Source organism: Suncus etruscus, chromosome 9, assembly GCF_024139225.1.
Source record: "Suncus etruscus isolate mSunEtr1 chromosome 9, mSunEtr1.pri.cur, whole genome shotgun sequence".
In the NCBI taxonomy this organism is placed as follows: domain Eukaryota; kingdom Metazoa; phylum Chordata; class Mammalia; order Eulipotyphla; family Soricidae; genus Suncus; species Suncus etruscus.
The window spans coordinates 34,404,569-34,421,384 of record NC_064856.1 but is presented as its reverse complement, the minus strand read 5'-3'; the positions used below and the strand labels follow the sequence as shown (position 1 = coordinate 34,421,384).

Genomic DNA, 16,816 nt, shown 5'->3' with positions numbered 1-16,816 from the left:
CCAAAAAACTCCTCAAGGTTCATCACTTCTGTTTGGCTTTGGGATCTGTTTGGCTCTAAAGTCTTTATTGCAAGAAATATGAATAAAGATTATATCTTTCTTTCTTTCTTTAAACTGTCTAGATTGACATGTTATTTTTATGGGCCATATATATGTTTGTAGTGCTACATTCTAATACAAAGACCATAAAAAAGCTGCCCTCCCAATTGTTGCAGATTTTAGTTCTATCATTGCACCAATTCTAAAACCATGCCTGGTCATGTGAACAAGATTTTGAGAACCTGTATCTAGTTTCACAATCAATGGCAAGAATTATGATGATTTATGATTTGGGGGTGATCTTCATTACTTCAAAAATCATTACCAGGGCAGTTCAATACAAAGAATGAGGATGCTTAAGGACCACCAGGGCTACACTTTGCAATGGGACCATGCAGTGCCTGGGATCAAACATGGAGCCTCATGTTTGCAAGGTTCTTTGAATTTTCTCCCTCAACTTGGAGTTCAAGATATTATAGCCTGCTTCTTTTGTCAGGCCCAGTCTCCCTGGCATTCCATGCAGAAGAGGCAGTTGTTGGTCTTGACAAGGCTCTTTTTTCCTGGCACTATCTTTGAGGGACACATGCCCTAAAGGGATGGATGTCCTCTTCCAGCAGTACAGCCCAGAAGTTGGTACATTACACAACTATGCCAGCCCAGACATATTGGCAGATAACAAGGCAGCAATTTTGTTTCAGAGTCTATTGAAGAATATAAATTATTTAAAATTTTGAGGTGCCAGTGTGAAATCTTTTTATTGCCTGTAGACTGGGGTCACCTCCTTGGTTGTGAGCTTCTCCTGGGGTTCACAGAACAGATGAAGTCAAACAGATGTGAGGATGAGTTCATTTCCTCAGTGTCCACATTAATTAGCCCTTCTCATCCCAGAGTAAAAGCACCCGAGGGAAACCATAAATCACCCTTACTGGAGGTGTTTCCAGCTGCTTTTATTATGCCCTGAAGCCTGCATAAATGAAGGCCCCTGCTGGTGGTATTGGAGACCTTCTCAAGAGTTTCCATCAAGAAATTCTGCTGCTGTGTGAACGGGGTCACCAGAAGCCTATTCCAGGGCACCCTTCTGCAGTAAGAGAGGAGGGGTACTGGCTCCATGCTGCCTCTTAGAAACACAGGCCACCTTTCCACAATATCTTTCCACTGTGAACTTATATTGAGAACCATGAGGGATTGGACTGAATTAGAGCTTTACTCCCTTCTAACATGCCCAGTCCCAAAATGGGATCAACCTGAGGTCTGCAGTGTCCTCCCTGGACAGCCTTCTGAGCCTCTGTCCTTATCACTTATAGCTGAAGGACAGGAACACAGTCAAACAACTCCCCCTCTGAGCACCAAACAAGAGTAGACCTGACTTGTGCTCTATAAACCAGGGAGAAAAAAAAGAATAGAAAAGAAAAAACATATGTCGTGTCTTCCCTAGTGCTTCAACCTGCCTTTCCAGCAGAAGGCACCTTTTCATGGAGAGAGGCAGCTTCTTCAGGTCTAGGTTGACCAGAGTGGCCCAGCATACCCTGAGACATAGACTTTTTGCTACCCAAAAAGGTCAGAAATCCGGGTATTCTGCACAGTACTCCATACAGATAAGGTGAGCAATACATGCCCACAGAGGTGAGAACCATCTAGGAGGTAGCTCCCCAGTAGGCTACATCCCCAGAGGGGACTTACAGCTGCAGAAATGGCCTGAGCTTTCATGTAATTTGTTCAGCTTTTGTGTCCAGAAGAGATAAAGACCCAGTAGGGCCAGGAATTTTGTTCTTCTACCAAAGAGACTACTTGACAATGGGAGCTCATATTGATGATTAGTAATGGGTTGATAAGCAAAAAAAAAAAAAAAAAAAAATCCCAGTATCTGTCTCAGTACTAGGTGGATGGCACTGATGATGGAATATATGCCTTGGGAAAGATCAGAATTCCAAAATTGAATCAATACCTGGGCCTGTAAGAGGGAACTAAGCATAGCTGTGATTGAGGCATTCATGACAACACCTCTCACAAACTTTCCTGTGTGCAGTGACCCCTGGCACTGGGTAGAAATGCAAAATTGCCTGCAAACCAATGCTCTGTGACTGTGTGTTTTTAACCCCTAGATTGATACTGATACTGCGAGTCCAGGTTCTCCATTTTGGGGAGAAAGACGGAGAGCTGCTGCTACTCTTGGTACCTACAACTCTTGCGTGACTTAATAATATCCAATGCCCAGGGCTAACTTCAGGCTCAGGCTTATAATGTCACCTTTTTGTTTGGTATGGAAGAGGCTGACTCCTTCTTAATCCCTTTCCACCTCCACCTTCAATGGCTCAGCAATCCTAGCAAACGACCAAGTTTGGGGAGCATAAATGACCTCTGCTGCCAACTCTGATCTCTGGAATTCATAGAATACATAGTTTTCTTATATCTCAGTAAGGTTACATTATCCTTTCCCTCAAAGTACAGGTAGTGCTCAGAATTCCAGCCAGGAATCCTGCTGCTGTGTGGATGGGGATTCATACTAGGATTCACCAGCATACTAGAGCATCCTTCTGCAGGAAATCAAGATTCTTCTACTATTTCAGTCCTTATAAGTGAATCAAAAATGTGTCAAAAAGATTCTGAGAAAGCCAACTGGAGTGTAATCTCCCAAGGAGAGATCTCTGGACTTTGGATAAAGGGCAGCAGGATCGGGGGCTGACAGCAAGACTAATATTGTCACTTCTAATCCTAAATAAGTCACAAAACCTACCTGAGCTGCTCAAATTGACTAATACTGAAAAGCTTATTAGCTCCCTGCCCCTTGACAAAGCAGTTTGGGAAAAGCAGTGTGCTGAAAGCTGTCAAATGCTCCAAAAAAAAAAAAAAAAAAAAAAAAAACTATATTTTTCTCAACGGTTCATGCAGATGTCAGAAACTCCATTTCTCTTCCTGGTAAGTCAGTCATCTCCGTTCTATCCAGCTGAGCTGTTTCCTTGTGTGTCCCAATAACATCTCTCTGAACCCTATCACACTTGGGATCACACTTTTCTTACCTTGTAGTAATGACTCAACTGTAGAGTAACTAATCATTTTGTCTTATAGAGAACAATATGTAACTAAAGTATCACTGACTCATGAAGGAAAGGAAGACATTTTTTCAGGGTTTAAATTTGGGGCTGCCCAGAGGGTAAGCCAACAGAGAACATTCCGATTAACTTTCTTATTAACTGTCTCCACAGTGCAAACACAGGTTATATATATATTGTGACAAGCCATTGTCAAGAGATCATTTATGTCACATTAACAGTTTCAAAGTAGGAAAACATTTGTCTCTATGAGTATTTGGTAATTTCTGGCATTCTGGTAGAACTAGAAAAAGATATTTGGACTGATTTCTGATGTTATCTAAGATAAGAACTATGGTATGTGTTCAAAACATGGCATGTGCAAAGGCAAAAACAAGACAAGAAAAGTGATGAGAAATGTGATATGATGGAAAACTTGGCTTTCCCTTGGCACTCATTGTATCCCAGGTGGTCTAGTCTCTTTCATCATTAGCAGCAAGGTTGAAATGCTGATGGGCTGGAATTTTGGGGTGGCCTTTTGAAAAACCTCTGCAGAGTCACCTCCTCTGTGCCACTATTTATTTTATAAATAAGATAGCATGAAAATAATAGTGAAACCATCCCCCCAAAGAGGTCCTACATGATTTTTCTCCCTTGAATAAATTAATTAAAAAATTCTCTTATATCTGAAGTAATCATTCAATTACTTCTAAAGGCAGTGGCAAACAGTACTAGGAAAACTCTGGAGCCAACCTATGGCTTCAAATCAAGGTTCATGGCTCTCTATGCCTTTGTTCCTGTGTAAGTAACAAGAGTTGCAGGAATCACTACTCAACACAGTGGAGCTGAGGCGCCAATGACTTAATTTAACCTAAAGCACCTAGGAAATGTAAATGATGCACCTGTTGATACATAGTGAGCCAGAAGCCTGGATGTCTGGCATCTGCAGCTCTGTGGGTTTGCATTAATTGCTTCATGGTGGGGGGGGGTGCTCAAGAATGGATTTAGATGCTGGGGAGCACTTAATTTTCAAGAAAGAATGTCTTTGGGCCCGGAAAGATAGCACAGCGGCGTTTGCCTTGCAAGCAGCTGATCCAGGACCAAAGGTGGTTGGTTCGAATCCCGGTGTCCCATATGGTCCCCCGTGCCTGCCAGGAGCTATTTCTGAGCAGACAGCCAGGAGTAACCCCTGAGCAATGCCGGGTGTGGCCCAAAAACAAAACAAAACAAAACAAAAAAGAATGTCTTTTTAGCTCATAGGGGATTGCATTAAGCACAGCCTAACAACATGTTGAAAAGTGTAGTCCTTTTTTTTTTTATCTTGAAGTCCCTTTTTATATTTTATTTTCCTACAGAGAAGTTGCAGTCCTTTATTCTTATCTGCTGGATGTCCCTCTCTTAGCCACTGTAAGCCTCTTGTCTGCCTAGAGCTCAAACTATTCTGCGTTTGAGACCCTTGCCCACTGTGCAAAGTAATCAGTGTTGTCTAAGTTGAGCTATCCCAGAGGACAAAGAACATTCCTGAGGCTGCCCTCTCTGTCTCACCATCCTCTAGCCTAGCCTAGGCCTTTGCTTCATGGAAGAACCAGATTCAGATGCAATTGTGTGTGACATGAAAGTGAATAGAATGCTTCTAACAGGTGTGCTCACTCCAGCTTTGCCTCTTCATCTCCGCCACTGCTTTATCAAGACATGACCCCTGAACTGTAGTGACCAGGAAGTTAGTTTTGTGATCTACATCCACAACTAATTTTAATGAACTAATAATATTATAGTCATTCCTATCTGCTGGGGATATTTTCCAAACACTCAGTGAATGCCTGTAACTTTGGGTAGTACTCAACCTTACATATACTGTTTCTCCTATAATACATAACTTGGAACAGGTTTAATTTATAAAATAGAAGTCATACACATTTGTTGCAATAAAAGTTATTTTAAAATAAAATAAAATAGAAGTCATACATATTTGTAAGAAAAACGCTTATAATAAAATTACAATGCATTGCAAAAAATATATTCTTATTCTCATAATCATACTGTAGGTACTATTTTCATACTTAAGTTGTTCTGGAGTCAATAGAACCACACAAAACAATCTTATATAATGGAGAGCATTGTGATAGGATGAGCAGAGCAGTATTATTAGCGTTATTCCTTGCAGCTTCTGTCTGAACATTTGGTAAGATGTGTCATATTGTGACATAGATTTCCTCTAAGGGCATCTTTCTTCTATTGCAACTGGAGGCTGGTCATGTGAACAACCTCTGCACAAAGCCCTTTACACCTTTATGATTTCTTCTTTTTCTAGTCTCATGTCAAACACCAGCCCAGGCTTTCTCTCTCATATATATATATATCCCTGATGCATTTCTGCAAGACCCTGCCAACCTTTTCCCTGAACTTACCCTTCATAATAGTGTGAGACTTTGCTGCCAGCCCTCCCTGAGAATCTTCAGCAGCCTCAGAGGGGTGCCTAACATGAGCACCCATAAGGGGCACATGTCACAGACCAGATTCTGCCTACCTTGTTCACACATGGTGCCTGTGGCTTGTATCTCCATTCCTCAGTTGTAGGTGACTGTTTGACCCCTCTGAATCTCCAATCATCTGGAGAATGAGATCTGGTTCTCATGTTATGAGCCTCTTCTCCAACCCAAAACTGGATGAGGCTGGAGATGTTTCATAGATATTTCTAACTGCATTTAAAAAAAAAGCACTCAAGGACTCTTAGATCTCAACTTCAAACTCCCAGATTAACAAACAGACCATTTCTGAGACCCCAAACTGTGACTTTCCAGAATCATCATGTTCTGTGCCAAGAGTCAAGCTCATTCTAGAACAAACTTTAGTAAATACTCGCCTGTTAACCTAAGTTTCCAGGAAGAAAGGATTTCTGCCTGGACACCCAACTTCATATGTTGTGTTTTAGTGTTTTGGACTTTTTCTAGTTAACTCTGAATTTCTCTAGCCTAGGAACAAAACTTTATACATATGGAAGTGTCACACTGACTGGATTTGGAAATGCTCTGCCTTTTGGCATTGCTTTTTCTTTTACTTTTTTTTAAATATGGGACGCTTCATGAATTTGAGTGTCATCCTTGCGCAGGGGCCATGCTAATCTTCTCTGTATTGTTCCAATTTTAGTATATGTGCTGCTGAAGTGAGCACGGCATTGCTATTTCAACCCTGTTCCCGGAGACCACAATGTCGTCATGAAATTTTGCTCCCTCCACAACCTTGTGTAGGCTTCACCTATACTTCTGTTACAGGAATTCTGAATCAAGGGTCTGGGAGAACTAGTTGGGGCCCTTCAGGAGAGATCTAAGCTTCATGAAATTATTTATTTGTCTTTGTCACTGTGAAATTATCAAGTAATTTATGATTGGGTTTCAGGCATACAATGTTTCAACACAGATCCCTTTACCAGTGTCCACTTCCCCCTACCAATACCTACTCCCCCATTTTCCTGTCTGCCCCTATGGGAGGCTCTTTTATTTCTATGGTAGTTGGAGTTGTAACTGTGCTATCAAAGGACTTCAGTCTGTGGTTCCCCAATGAATTAGAGGGAACAACAACCAATGAATTAGAGGGAAAGGGTAGTAATAATAGCAAGGACTGAGGCACACTTGGGCAAGTTTATATGGCCTCCAGGTGTCTTAGTTGTTTTATTTTTCTTACAATATAGGCATAAGAAAGTTTGCCTTATGTGCATTTCCTTTAATGGGAAGAAAATGGGAAGAAAAGCAGTGAGGGAGCTATTGGCTGCTTTGGTGCAGGGTTCCTGTAATGTCATGGAAACAGCCGAGGCACCAGTTGACAAGGAAGCACTTTGCAGGACCAGGTAGGGGCAGGACTCATCAACTGGCTGACCTTAGAAGCCTCAGCCACAGCCATCAATCACAGGGAAAGTCTCTCTAGGCTGATGGGAAAAGGCATTGGGGGTCACCCAGCCCTTTTCTCCAGCCCTGTCATTTGACCCTACCAAGGCAAACACTTTCTACAGTAATTCTGAGAACAGGGGATCAGGTGCATGTAGCCTGTGTAGGAAGTAAGGTCCCTAGCATAAAAGCAGCCAAGAGTAATAGCCAAACACAGGAAGCAACCCTACCCAGAGCACCTAGTAAAGCTGGGCTCCACCGAGGGAGGGACAGTTAGACAAGATATATCACAAACATACACACACACACACACACACACACACACACACACACACACACACCAGGGCTGCTCTGCACTTCTTCCCTTCTTATAGGTTACAATTATAGTAGAAAGGCTCTTTCTCTTTTTCTGTATATTTATTTTTCTTTCCTGTCTTTTTGTGTTTGCTTGCAAACCTTTTAAAGGGCCTTTTTAATGGGCCTGTCAACCTGCCCGGTTGACAGGAGTGTGTGAAGGTACTTGGTTTAGAGGGGGACACCCTCCCAGACTCAACTATACTTAAAAGACTATTAAATTAGAAATCCTAATACTGTTCTTGGAGGGCCTCCAGATTATAGCGCCGCTCAAGAGAGCATAGGCCCTGTATGCAAACTCAGTGAATACCCATTGCTGCTACCCACCACCCTGAGCAAAGGTCAGGCTGGCTCCACAAGAATTAGCTCCTTTACTCCTGTTTGCCAGTTTTGCACCTTCCCCTCCTTACCCCTCACCCTCCATCCACCCCCATGCACACACCCTGCTTGCCCAAGCCTGCCCCACTGCTAAAAGGAAAACACCCAAGAGTTCATGGCAGGGGTAGCCAGATACTTTCATCTTGCCTTAGTCCATTTAGTGTTACTCAAATGTAAATATGTTCTGGAATTGTATGACAGTGTAGAGGAAAAAGGAAAAAGGCAACTTTAGATAGCTACTGATATTTTGGAAACCTAGCCCTTCCACCTTTGTTACCAGAGGTAACTGACCAGGTAAGAGGTCTCTTGGGTAACTACAAACAGGAGGAAAGATGCCCAATGTTCCAGGCTCAGGGCCCTGCCAACTACAGCTGTTTTATCCTGGGACATCTCCAAAAATCTGTGCTCAACCATCAGAGATAAAATCTCCCCCAAACAAAATGTCCTTATTGCTTTTCACCCTCACCACAAAATTCATATCTAATCTAAAACACTCCTACAATTAAAACTATAGAAAAGGGCGGGCTCCTCCATAACCCTCACAATCACCTCCATCTTTTTTTCCCTCCCTGACTAAAGGGAAGTTTTGAAAATTTGTTAGATATAATTTGATTCCCGCTTTGTGTTCACAGAAGTCCCTCCTTACTTACCTACAGAGACAAGTTTAAGATCCTGCAATGGATAGTATCCAGTCCTATACATAGCGTATGCACATTTTTCCTATGGACCATATGGGACGGATCGAACCTAGGTCCATCCTGGGTCAGCCAGCTGCGTGCAACGCAAACACCCTACTATTGCGCTGTTGCTCCAGCCCCTCAATATTTATAACCTTGAAAATATTTAAGGACCTGGGAATTGTGGAAGACCAGAGACCAATTATCACTAGTTCTGCATTACAACTATAATACAGTTTAATTCATTAATTATGATAATGTAACATTAATTAATTGGTAATGTAAATAAGATAGTAACAATAACAATACTAAACTAGAACAATGATAATAATATCTTGTCATAAAATTTTTGTTACTCGGACGAAAAAGACAGTATAGGGGTAAAATCCCTACCGATCCTGGTTCCATCCTGTGCTCTATATACTGACCCCCAAGCACTACCAGGAGTGACACTGAGCATGGAACCAGGAGTAAGCCCTAAGCACTGCTGGATATGTGGAGAACTAAGACTGGGAGAAACTAAGCTGCATATAGGAAGTGGGGAAGTTTCCTGTATAAGAAGGTTCCTGTACAGACCCTGACAAACACAAAACCCAGAAATTATATTACTTTTCTGTTCAGAGCTGCTGCACACTGTTCTATGGAGCAGAAATGCTGTTAGGTTTTTAGTTACTTGTAATAGTGTCTCTGTAGGGAAGCATTTGTGCGGGACACCCAATTGTGGAGTAGGACAGGCATCCTCCCTGGGAAAGCAGAGATCCCTGTAGAAAGACACGGGAAAGCACAAATTCAAAGCTGACCTCTGCTTATTTATGTACTGTATGCATGCCTAAAGGGCCTTCATCCCAAAGCCATCACTTCTCATATCTGTAGGAAAGACTTCCTTGGTCTCCAGGAGTTCCATGGCAGTCTCGTGGCAGCACCTGGGGCCTCCCACACACTGGCCCTGATTAAAACCCCTCTAGGCCCTTCCTGACTCCTGATTACATATTACATAGCCTCCTTCTTTCTCCAACTTAACTTCTTTCCAATCAATAGTCTTTTTGTTTGCTTATCTCCTATAGGATGTTATATTGTTATTATTATGTCCCAAGTTGGCAAGGAAGGAAGCACTCAACAAAGCTGAAATCAGGAATTATTAGCCTTAAGGCAATTGCACTTCACAAAAGTGAAGGCAAAGTGCAGCCCAGAACCCAGTTCTTCCAGCCCTTTTAAAGCGTGGAGTACATTCTTTTTTAGAAGAAAGAACAGCTGAGCAAATTATATTATGTTATAGTAGTGAGAAATATGGTTACAATTGTGAAGTTATTTTAGCTGTTAAAAATCAGGGGAGAAGGAGCCTGCGAGATAGCATGGAGGTAAAGTGTTTGCCTTGCATGTAGAAGGATGGTGGTTTGAATCCCGGCATCCCATATGGTCCCCTGAGCCTGCCAGGAGCAATTTCTGAGCGTAGAGCCAGGAGTGGCCCCTGAACGCTGCCAGGTGTGACCCAAAAACAAAACTAAAACTAAAAACAAAAATCAGGGAGAAAGCTCTGTCTATGGTCTTTAGTCAATAAGGATTATTTTCATTCTAAACCTTTAAGGAAGTCCTTGTTACTAGTCTTGTTTGTTTAACTTAATCATAAATTACACCTTTGAGTGTTACTCCTCCGTGGGAGTGTCCATCTCAGAACATCTGCAAAATTATATATGGAGCTTTTTATAGAAAACAACTAAACTTCAACAGTAAAACTTTTTTTTTTTGGGGGGGGGGGTTTTAGGCCACACCCGGGGATGCTCAGGGGTTACTCATGGCTGTCTGCTCAGAAATAGCTCCTGGCAGGCACGGGGGACCATATGGGACACCGGGATTCGAACCAACCACCTTAGGTCCTGGATCGGCTGCTTTCGAGGCAAACACCGCTGTGCTATCTCTCCGGGCCCAACAGTAAAACTTTTAACAAATGGTTATTTCAGGCATCCCTTATTTCTGGGCCAGGTTACTAAGGTTAGACTAAAACAAGCAAGCTGTGACAGAAGCTAAATCTGTAGTTAGCAGGCAGTTCATTCAAGATTAACTGGGTGACTGGATGTGAGGTGGGGTTCTGTAAAAAGAAAGCCTGCCTAAACTTTATGAGGATGGGTCAGCAATAATGATCATTTTTCTCTAGTACATAGTTTCACAGTACTATAATGCCTGTAGGATATATTGTATAAACAAAGTTAAAAAGAGGGAGGGAAGAAAGAATGAAAGGAAGAGAGGGAGGGAGAAAGGTAGGAACATGAATGAGGGAAGAAGGGACTTTCCACTTATTTGGTCTCCTATTTTGAGTTATCCTGCATTGTGAGTGAGTGTGTGTGTGTGTGTGTGTGTGTGTGTGTGTGTGTGTGTGTGTGTGTGTGTGTGTGTGTGTGAGAGAGAGAGAGAGAGAGAGAGAGAGAGAGGGAGGGAGGGAGGGAGGGAAGGAGGGTGGGAGGGAGGAAGGGAAAAGAGAAAAAGACAAGATAGAAGAAAAGAATGAAATGCACTAATGTAAAAGTAAAAAGCATATGAACACCGTGCTCTTGCTATCCTTTGTCCATTTAAAGCTGTGTGACCCTAGTCATGTCACTTGAGCTCCGGACTCAAGATCTGACCCACAATGACCAGCAGAGACAACAGTAATACAATAAGCAAAGGAGTTTATTGTCAGTATACTGGGGCCACACCTCTGGAGAGGTGACCATGAAGGGACTTGCATGCTCTTTTTTATAAGGTTTCTGGGGCTTCAAACTAGGGGTAAAACTATAGGTTCTAAGTACATCTTGTGTCAGCCAGGTCTAAACTGGTTGGCTGAAGGAGGGGTTCCAGCACCCACTGAGCATCCACGACCTTGGCATGCAGTTACATAAGGTTTATCATAGCCCACAAGACGCCATGTGTTGCTAATTTATCTAACTGTCCTGGTACGAGTGCCCCTGAAGTTCCTGGCACTGGTTGTGGTTATGTCCATAGCAAAGCTAGGTTACAGAATCAGAACAGTTAATTCTAAGCCAAATTTATATTCTAACAACTAACCTCTTTGAATTTCACTGTAAAATGTAGTGAATTCTTTTGTTTGTTTGTTTTTGTTTGGGGCCCACACCCTGTGATGCTCAGGGATTACTCCTGGCTATGCGCTCAGAAATCGATCCTGGCTTGGGGGACCATATGGGACACCAGGAAATCAAACCTCAGTCCATCCTAGGTCAGCGTGTGCAAGGCAACACCTTATCGCATGCGCCATTGCTCCTTCTTAGTTCCCTTAATCACTTTAAAGAGGAATGTCCCATTTTTGAATAGAAAGACAAAGATCACTGCAAGGCTAGGGGATCAGGAAGCTTTTCCCAGCAGGGATGTGAGATGGAAATGGGGTCCAGGAATCCTGGGCTCAGTTCACAATTTTTCTTTCCCTTTCAGTATTTCTCTAACTTGGAGAGGTGCCTCACACTCAGCAAGACACGGACTGCTGGACCCAAGGGTCTGGTTGGGAGCTGTGGGCTTTGGAGTGACCTTGACTGTGCAGACACCATTGGTGCGGATGAAGTCTGGCCGCTTGAGAGGATGGCCCACCCAGGGGACTACAAGCAGATACCCTGGCTCCCTGTGCTGGTGGTAAGTGTGTGGAGTTCCTGCCCACACTACTTCACCATAAGAAGTGGATTCTTATGGACCTTCCAAGCAGAGGAGCAGAGCAGGCCTACTTGACCTCTTAAGTCTGCTTCCACAACTTTAAAGCAGGAATAAGAATTTATGTTTTAAAAATATTCTTTAGTTAAAGAACCATGATTTACAAAGTTGTTGATAGTTAAGTGTTAGGCATACCATGTCAACACCAATCCACCACCAGTGTTGACTCCCATCACCAATGCTCCTATACTCCATAATCCCTCACCCCCCACCCTCTTCTCTGCCTGCCATCTTGACAAGCACCTTATAAAATTTGGTGGTTGCAGCTTGGATCTTAAGTTATCAGTGCTGTCAAGTTTGTGCTTTGAATTTATAGTTATGTCACTCTTCCACATCACCCATATAACCAAAGTCCTGACCCCTGTTTCATGACTTCCCTTTTGCATTTTCTTCCTTCTTACATTGATTTCTTTTCTAGAAATGCTTCTCTTTGCTTTGGATATTAGTGTAGAGTTAGCTTCTTAGAAGGCATTCAGTAAGATTCTTGTGTCTTCAATGTTTTTGGAAGCTTTTAAGGAGCTAAAACAGTAAATAAAGGTTGTATAGAATGCACCAGTGATTTTGGACCATGATTTTTTGTGCTTGGGGAGATACTTACTGATGGGCTTTCTGATTTCTCCTCATTTAGCCTTGGAAAATTACAGAATAGGCCTAAAACTCTACCCATTTCTGTTATATTCTCTATATTAAGAGCACAGTGTTATTCATAATAACCTTTCATTACATTTTGAATTATTGAAGGGTCTACTGTAATATCTCCCCTTTCATCTTTAATATGATTTATTTGAACATTATTTTTTTCTCATGAGTCTAGCTAAATATTTATCTATCTTGTTATTGTTTAAAGAACCAACTCCAGGCTTCATTACTTTTTTGAATTCCTTGAATTGCTTTCTTGGTTTCTATGTTATTGATTTCTACTCTTGTTTTAACTATTCCCCGCTTCCTACTACATTTTGGATTTGTTTGTTGTTCCTTCTCCAGATTTTTGAGATATGTATTTAGGTTGTTAATTTGGGCTTTTTCTTCTTTTTAATATAGTCTTGCATTGCTTTGAATTTTCACTGTAATACAACTTCTGCTATATCCCATGTAGTTGGAAAGCTTGTATCTCCATTGCCATTATTTTGAAAAAATTTTTAAATTTCTTCCTTGATTTTTTAGTTGATCCAGTTACTGCTTAGCAGTATTTTTTTAAGCTTCCTTATGTTAGAATTTTTTTTTTTTTTTGGTTTTTGGGTCACACCCGGTAGCTCTCATAGGTTACTCCTGGCTCTACACTCAGAAATCGCTCCTGGCAGGCTTAGGACCATATGGGATGCTGGGATTCGAACCATTGTCCTTTTGCACGCAAGGCAAACGCCTTACCTCCATGCTATCTCTCCAGCCCCTAGAATTTTTCTTTATCTTCTTTCGCTGGCTAATTTCTACTTTTGTGGCATTATGTTCTAAGAAGTTACTTTGTACAACTCATATGTTTATAAACTTATATGTTTAAATTATGGCCTATAGAATGTTTTCTGGGATGTGATCTATCCTGGAGAACATTCATGTGCACTAAAGAAGAATGTGTATTCTTGTTTTAGAGATAAAGAGCCCTGTAATCCCAGTTATTTTAGCTCTTTACTTAGGACTCTTGTCATTCTACTGTTATTCCATATGATTAATCTGTCTAGTGGTAAAAGTTGAGTGTTGAAATCTCCCATTACTATTGTTTCAGTCAACTTGTTTTTTTTTTTAGTTTCTGAGCAGGAGCTTAATGTAAGTTGCTGGGCTTCTTCATTCAGTGCCTAAAATGTTGATGATAGTATTTCTTGGCCTATTTTCCCTTAACCAATAAGAAGTGTCCATCAGTATATGTAATTGCCTTCCTCTTATTGAATGCTATTTTGTCTAGTACACGTATGGTTGGCACAGTTATTTCTGTCCTCCATTGACTTGTATATTTATTTTCCATCCTTTCCCTCTAATCTATATATTTATCATGTGAATTTAAGTGTACTTTCTATAGGCAGAAGATGGATGGATTTTCATTCTTGATCCATCCAGCTACTCTGTGCCTTTTATAGGGGAATTTAGTTCATTGATATTGAGTGAGATTGATGACATATAGGACTGTGTTGACATTTTGTGTATTTGTGTTTGATGTCTGTTTTTGTAAATCTGGTTTTTATTAAATCACATTGAGATAAAGTTAAAAAGCTATTGGTAGTTGGATTTCATTAATAATGTGTTCCAAAACCCAACCTTCACCACCAATCTTCCCAGATTTTCTCCTGTTCTAATACATACCACTTTGCCTCTATGGCAGTCATTTTTTTTTCTCTCTGTCTCCCATCCACCCCCATTCCTGTTAGGCAACAAGGCTTGCAATACTAGTACCATGCATATAACTTTACTACCTTTTTGTACCCAGTTCTTATTTATATTGATCATTTTTAATGCTTATTGTCATAGTTGTCCACTCTGTCTTAATGAATTTACCCATCATTTCTATTTCTCTTTTATGTTATTACCATACTATGTTTTATAACCCATGGATGAGTGTAATTATTCTATGTCTGTCTCTCTCTCACTCTGACTTATTTCACTCAGCATGATACTCTATTCATATATAACCAAATTCATGACTTCATCTTTCCTTACAGCTCCCTAATATTCCATTGTGTATATGTACATAGTTCTTTTATTCGCTCATCGTTATTGAATACTTGAACTGTTTACAGCTTCTTGGATTGTTTACAGATATTGAGGATAGTGCTGCAATGAACATAGGAGTGCAGAAGCCTTTCTGCATTGTGTTTTGGGGTCCCAAGTTTATATTCCTAGGAGCAGTATTGCCGGAAAAAGATAGCAGCTCAATTTCTAGTTTGTTTGTTTGTTTTTAAAGAATATCTATACTGTTTTTCCAAAGGCTGGACCAGTCTATATACCCATATTTCCACCAATAGTGAATGAGAGGCCCTTCCTCCTCACATCTGTGCAGCACAGGTTATTCATGTTCTTTCCAATGTGTGCAAGTCTCTGTGGTATAAAATGAGATCTCACTGATGTCATGATTTGCATTTTGCACATGTTTAATTATGTGGAGCAATTTTTCAAGTGCCTTTTGAACATCCATATTTCTTCTTTGAAAATGTTTCTATCCATTTCTTCTCTCCTTTTTTGGTGGAATTTGCTATTTTTCTTGTTGAGTTCTACCTGTCCCTTATTGATATAGATATTATATATAATACCATGTATCAGATGGGTAGTGAATGAATAAATTCTCCTACTACATAGGTGGTCTTTGTATCTTGGTCATCATTTACTTTAAGATGCAGAAGTGGGGGCCGGGCGGTGGCGCTAAAGGTAAGGTGCCTGCCTTGCCTGCGCTAGCCTTGGACGGACCGCGGTTCGATCTCCCGGTGTCCCATATGGTCCCCCAAGCCAGGAGCAACTTCTGAGCACATAGCCAGGAGTAACCCCTGAGCGTTACCAGGTGTGGCCCAAAAACCAAAAAAAAAAAAAAAAAAAAAGGATGCAGAAGTTTCTTAGTTTAATGTAGTCCCTATTTTTTATCTTTTCTTCCCCTTGTTTGAACAGAGGTCTTTCATCCTTAAAGATGATTTAATGGGGCCAGAGTGATGGCGCTAGAGATAAGATGTCTGCCTTGCAAGCACTAGCCTAGGACGAATTGTGGTTCAATCCCCCAGCATCCCATATGGTCCCCCCTAGCCAGGAGCAATTTTTGAGTGCATAGCCAGGAGTAATCCCTGAGTGTCAACGGGTGTGGCAAAAAAAAAAAAAAGAGATGATTTAGCTTTAATATTATGGAGAAGTCTTCATATGTTTTCTTCTGTGTACCTTATGGTTTTAGGTATGATATCAAGGTTTTTACTATTTTGACTTTTTTGCATGTAGTTAGAACTGGTATCACTTCATTTTCTTGCATGTAACTGACCAGTTTCACCAGCACCCATAGTTGAAGAAGGTTTGTGTGTGTGTGTGTGTGTGTGTGTGTGTGTGTGTGTGTGTGTGTGTGTGTCACTTCATATTTTTTACTCATTTATTAAAGATTAAATTATCATATACCTGAGAATCTATTTCAGGATATTAAAATGTATTCAACTAATCTGACTTTTTATTTCAATTATCATGCTCCTTTACTTATAACAATTTTGTAGTGGAACTTGAGGTTGGAAAAGTGTTGCTTCCTATCTTCTTTTTTCCCAAGGATTGCTTTTGCTGTTCATAGTAGATTAATGTTTTATATAATTCCAGAAGTGTTTTATCTATTTCTTTGAAAGCCATCAGAAATCTCATTATAAGGGCAGTGCAGCCTGGGGTGTGGTAGTCACGTGTAGTTCTGTGTGCGTGACAGCAGTGTGAACGTGAGTGAGCGTGCAAGGCGAGTGTGTGCGCCCACCCCTGTACCCCTCCCTCGCCTACACCTTGATCTTATTTGATCCGTCGAACCCCCAACCCTGCCAGGCAGACCCGAGATGAGAAAACCGCCCTCCTGCAAAGCCCTGCATGGGCCCTGTGCAGCCAGGCCTTCAACTGGGCAGCGGCATCACCGAGGCCTAGTCGGTCCGGTAGTGGATTCCGAGGGTTCCATGCTTGGACTGATGTGATCAGATAAACGAGGCCCGAGGCTCGCCCCCAGCCGTTGATTTATCAAGGCGATTCTCATCCGAAAAAAAAAAAGTCTCATTATAGGGACTGTACTGAATCAATACAATGCTTTAGGGTAGTATTGCTATTTTAATTATGTTAATCCTGCCAA

General features: G+C 41.3%; 1 protein-coding gene, 1 non-coding gene and 1 pseudogene across 2 annotated transcripts in view; 2 read left to right on the top strand and 1 right to left on the bottom strand.

Annotated features, from left to right (window-relative positions):
- The window catches only part of EDAR (ectodysplasin A receptor), a 96,363-nt gene that overhangs the window by 48,017 nt on the left and 31,530 nt on the right, over positions 1 to 16,816 (top strand). The window contains exon 2 of the mRNA XM_049781372.1: positions 11,779 to 11,973. Within this exon, the coding sequence (XP_049637329.1) occupies positions 11,923 to 11,973 (51 nt within the window). The 5' untranslated portion in view covers positions 11,779 to 11,922. The remainder of the gene's footprint in view (positions 1 to 11,778; positions 11,974 to 16,816) is intronic.
- Positions 6,133 to 6,239, bottom strand: LOC126019687 (U6 spliceosomal RNA). Its single transcript, XR_007499316.1, has one exon. It is a non-coding gene; the product is annotated as a U6 spliceosomal RNA (small nuclear RNA).
- On the top strand, positions 16,350 to 16,727 carry LOC126019489 (uncharacterized; annotated as a pseudogene).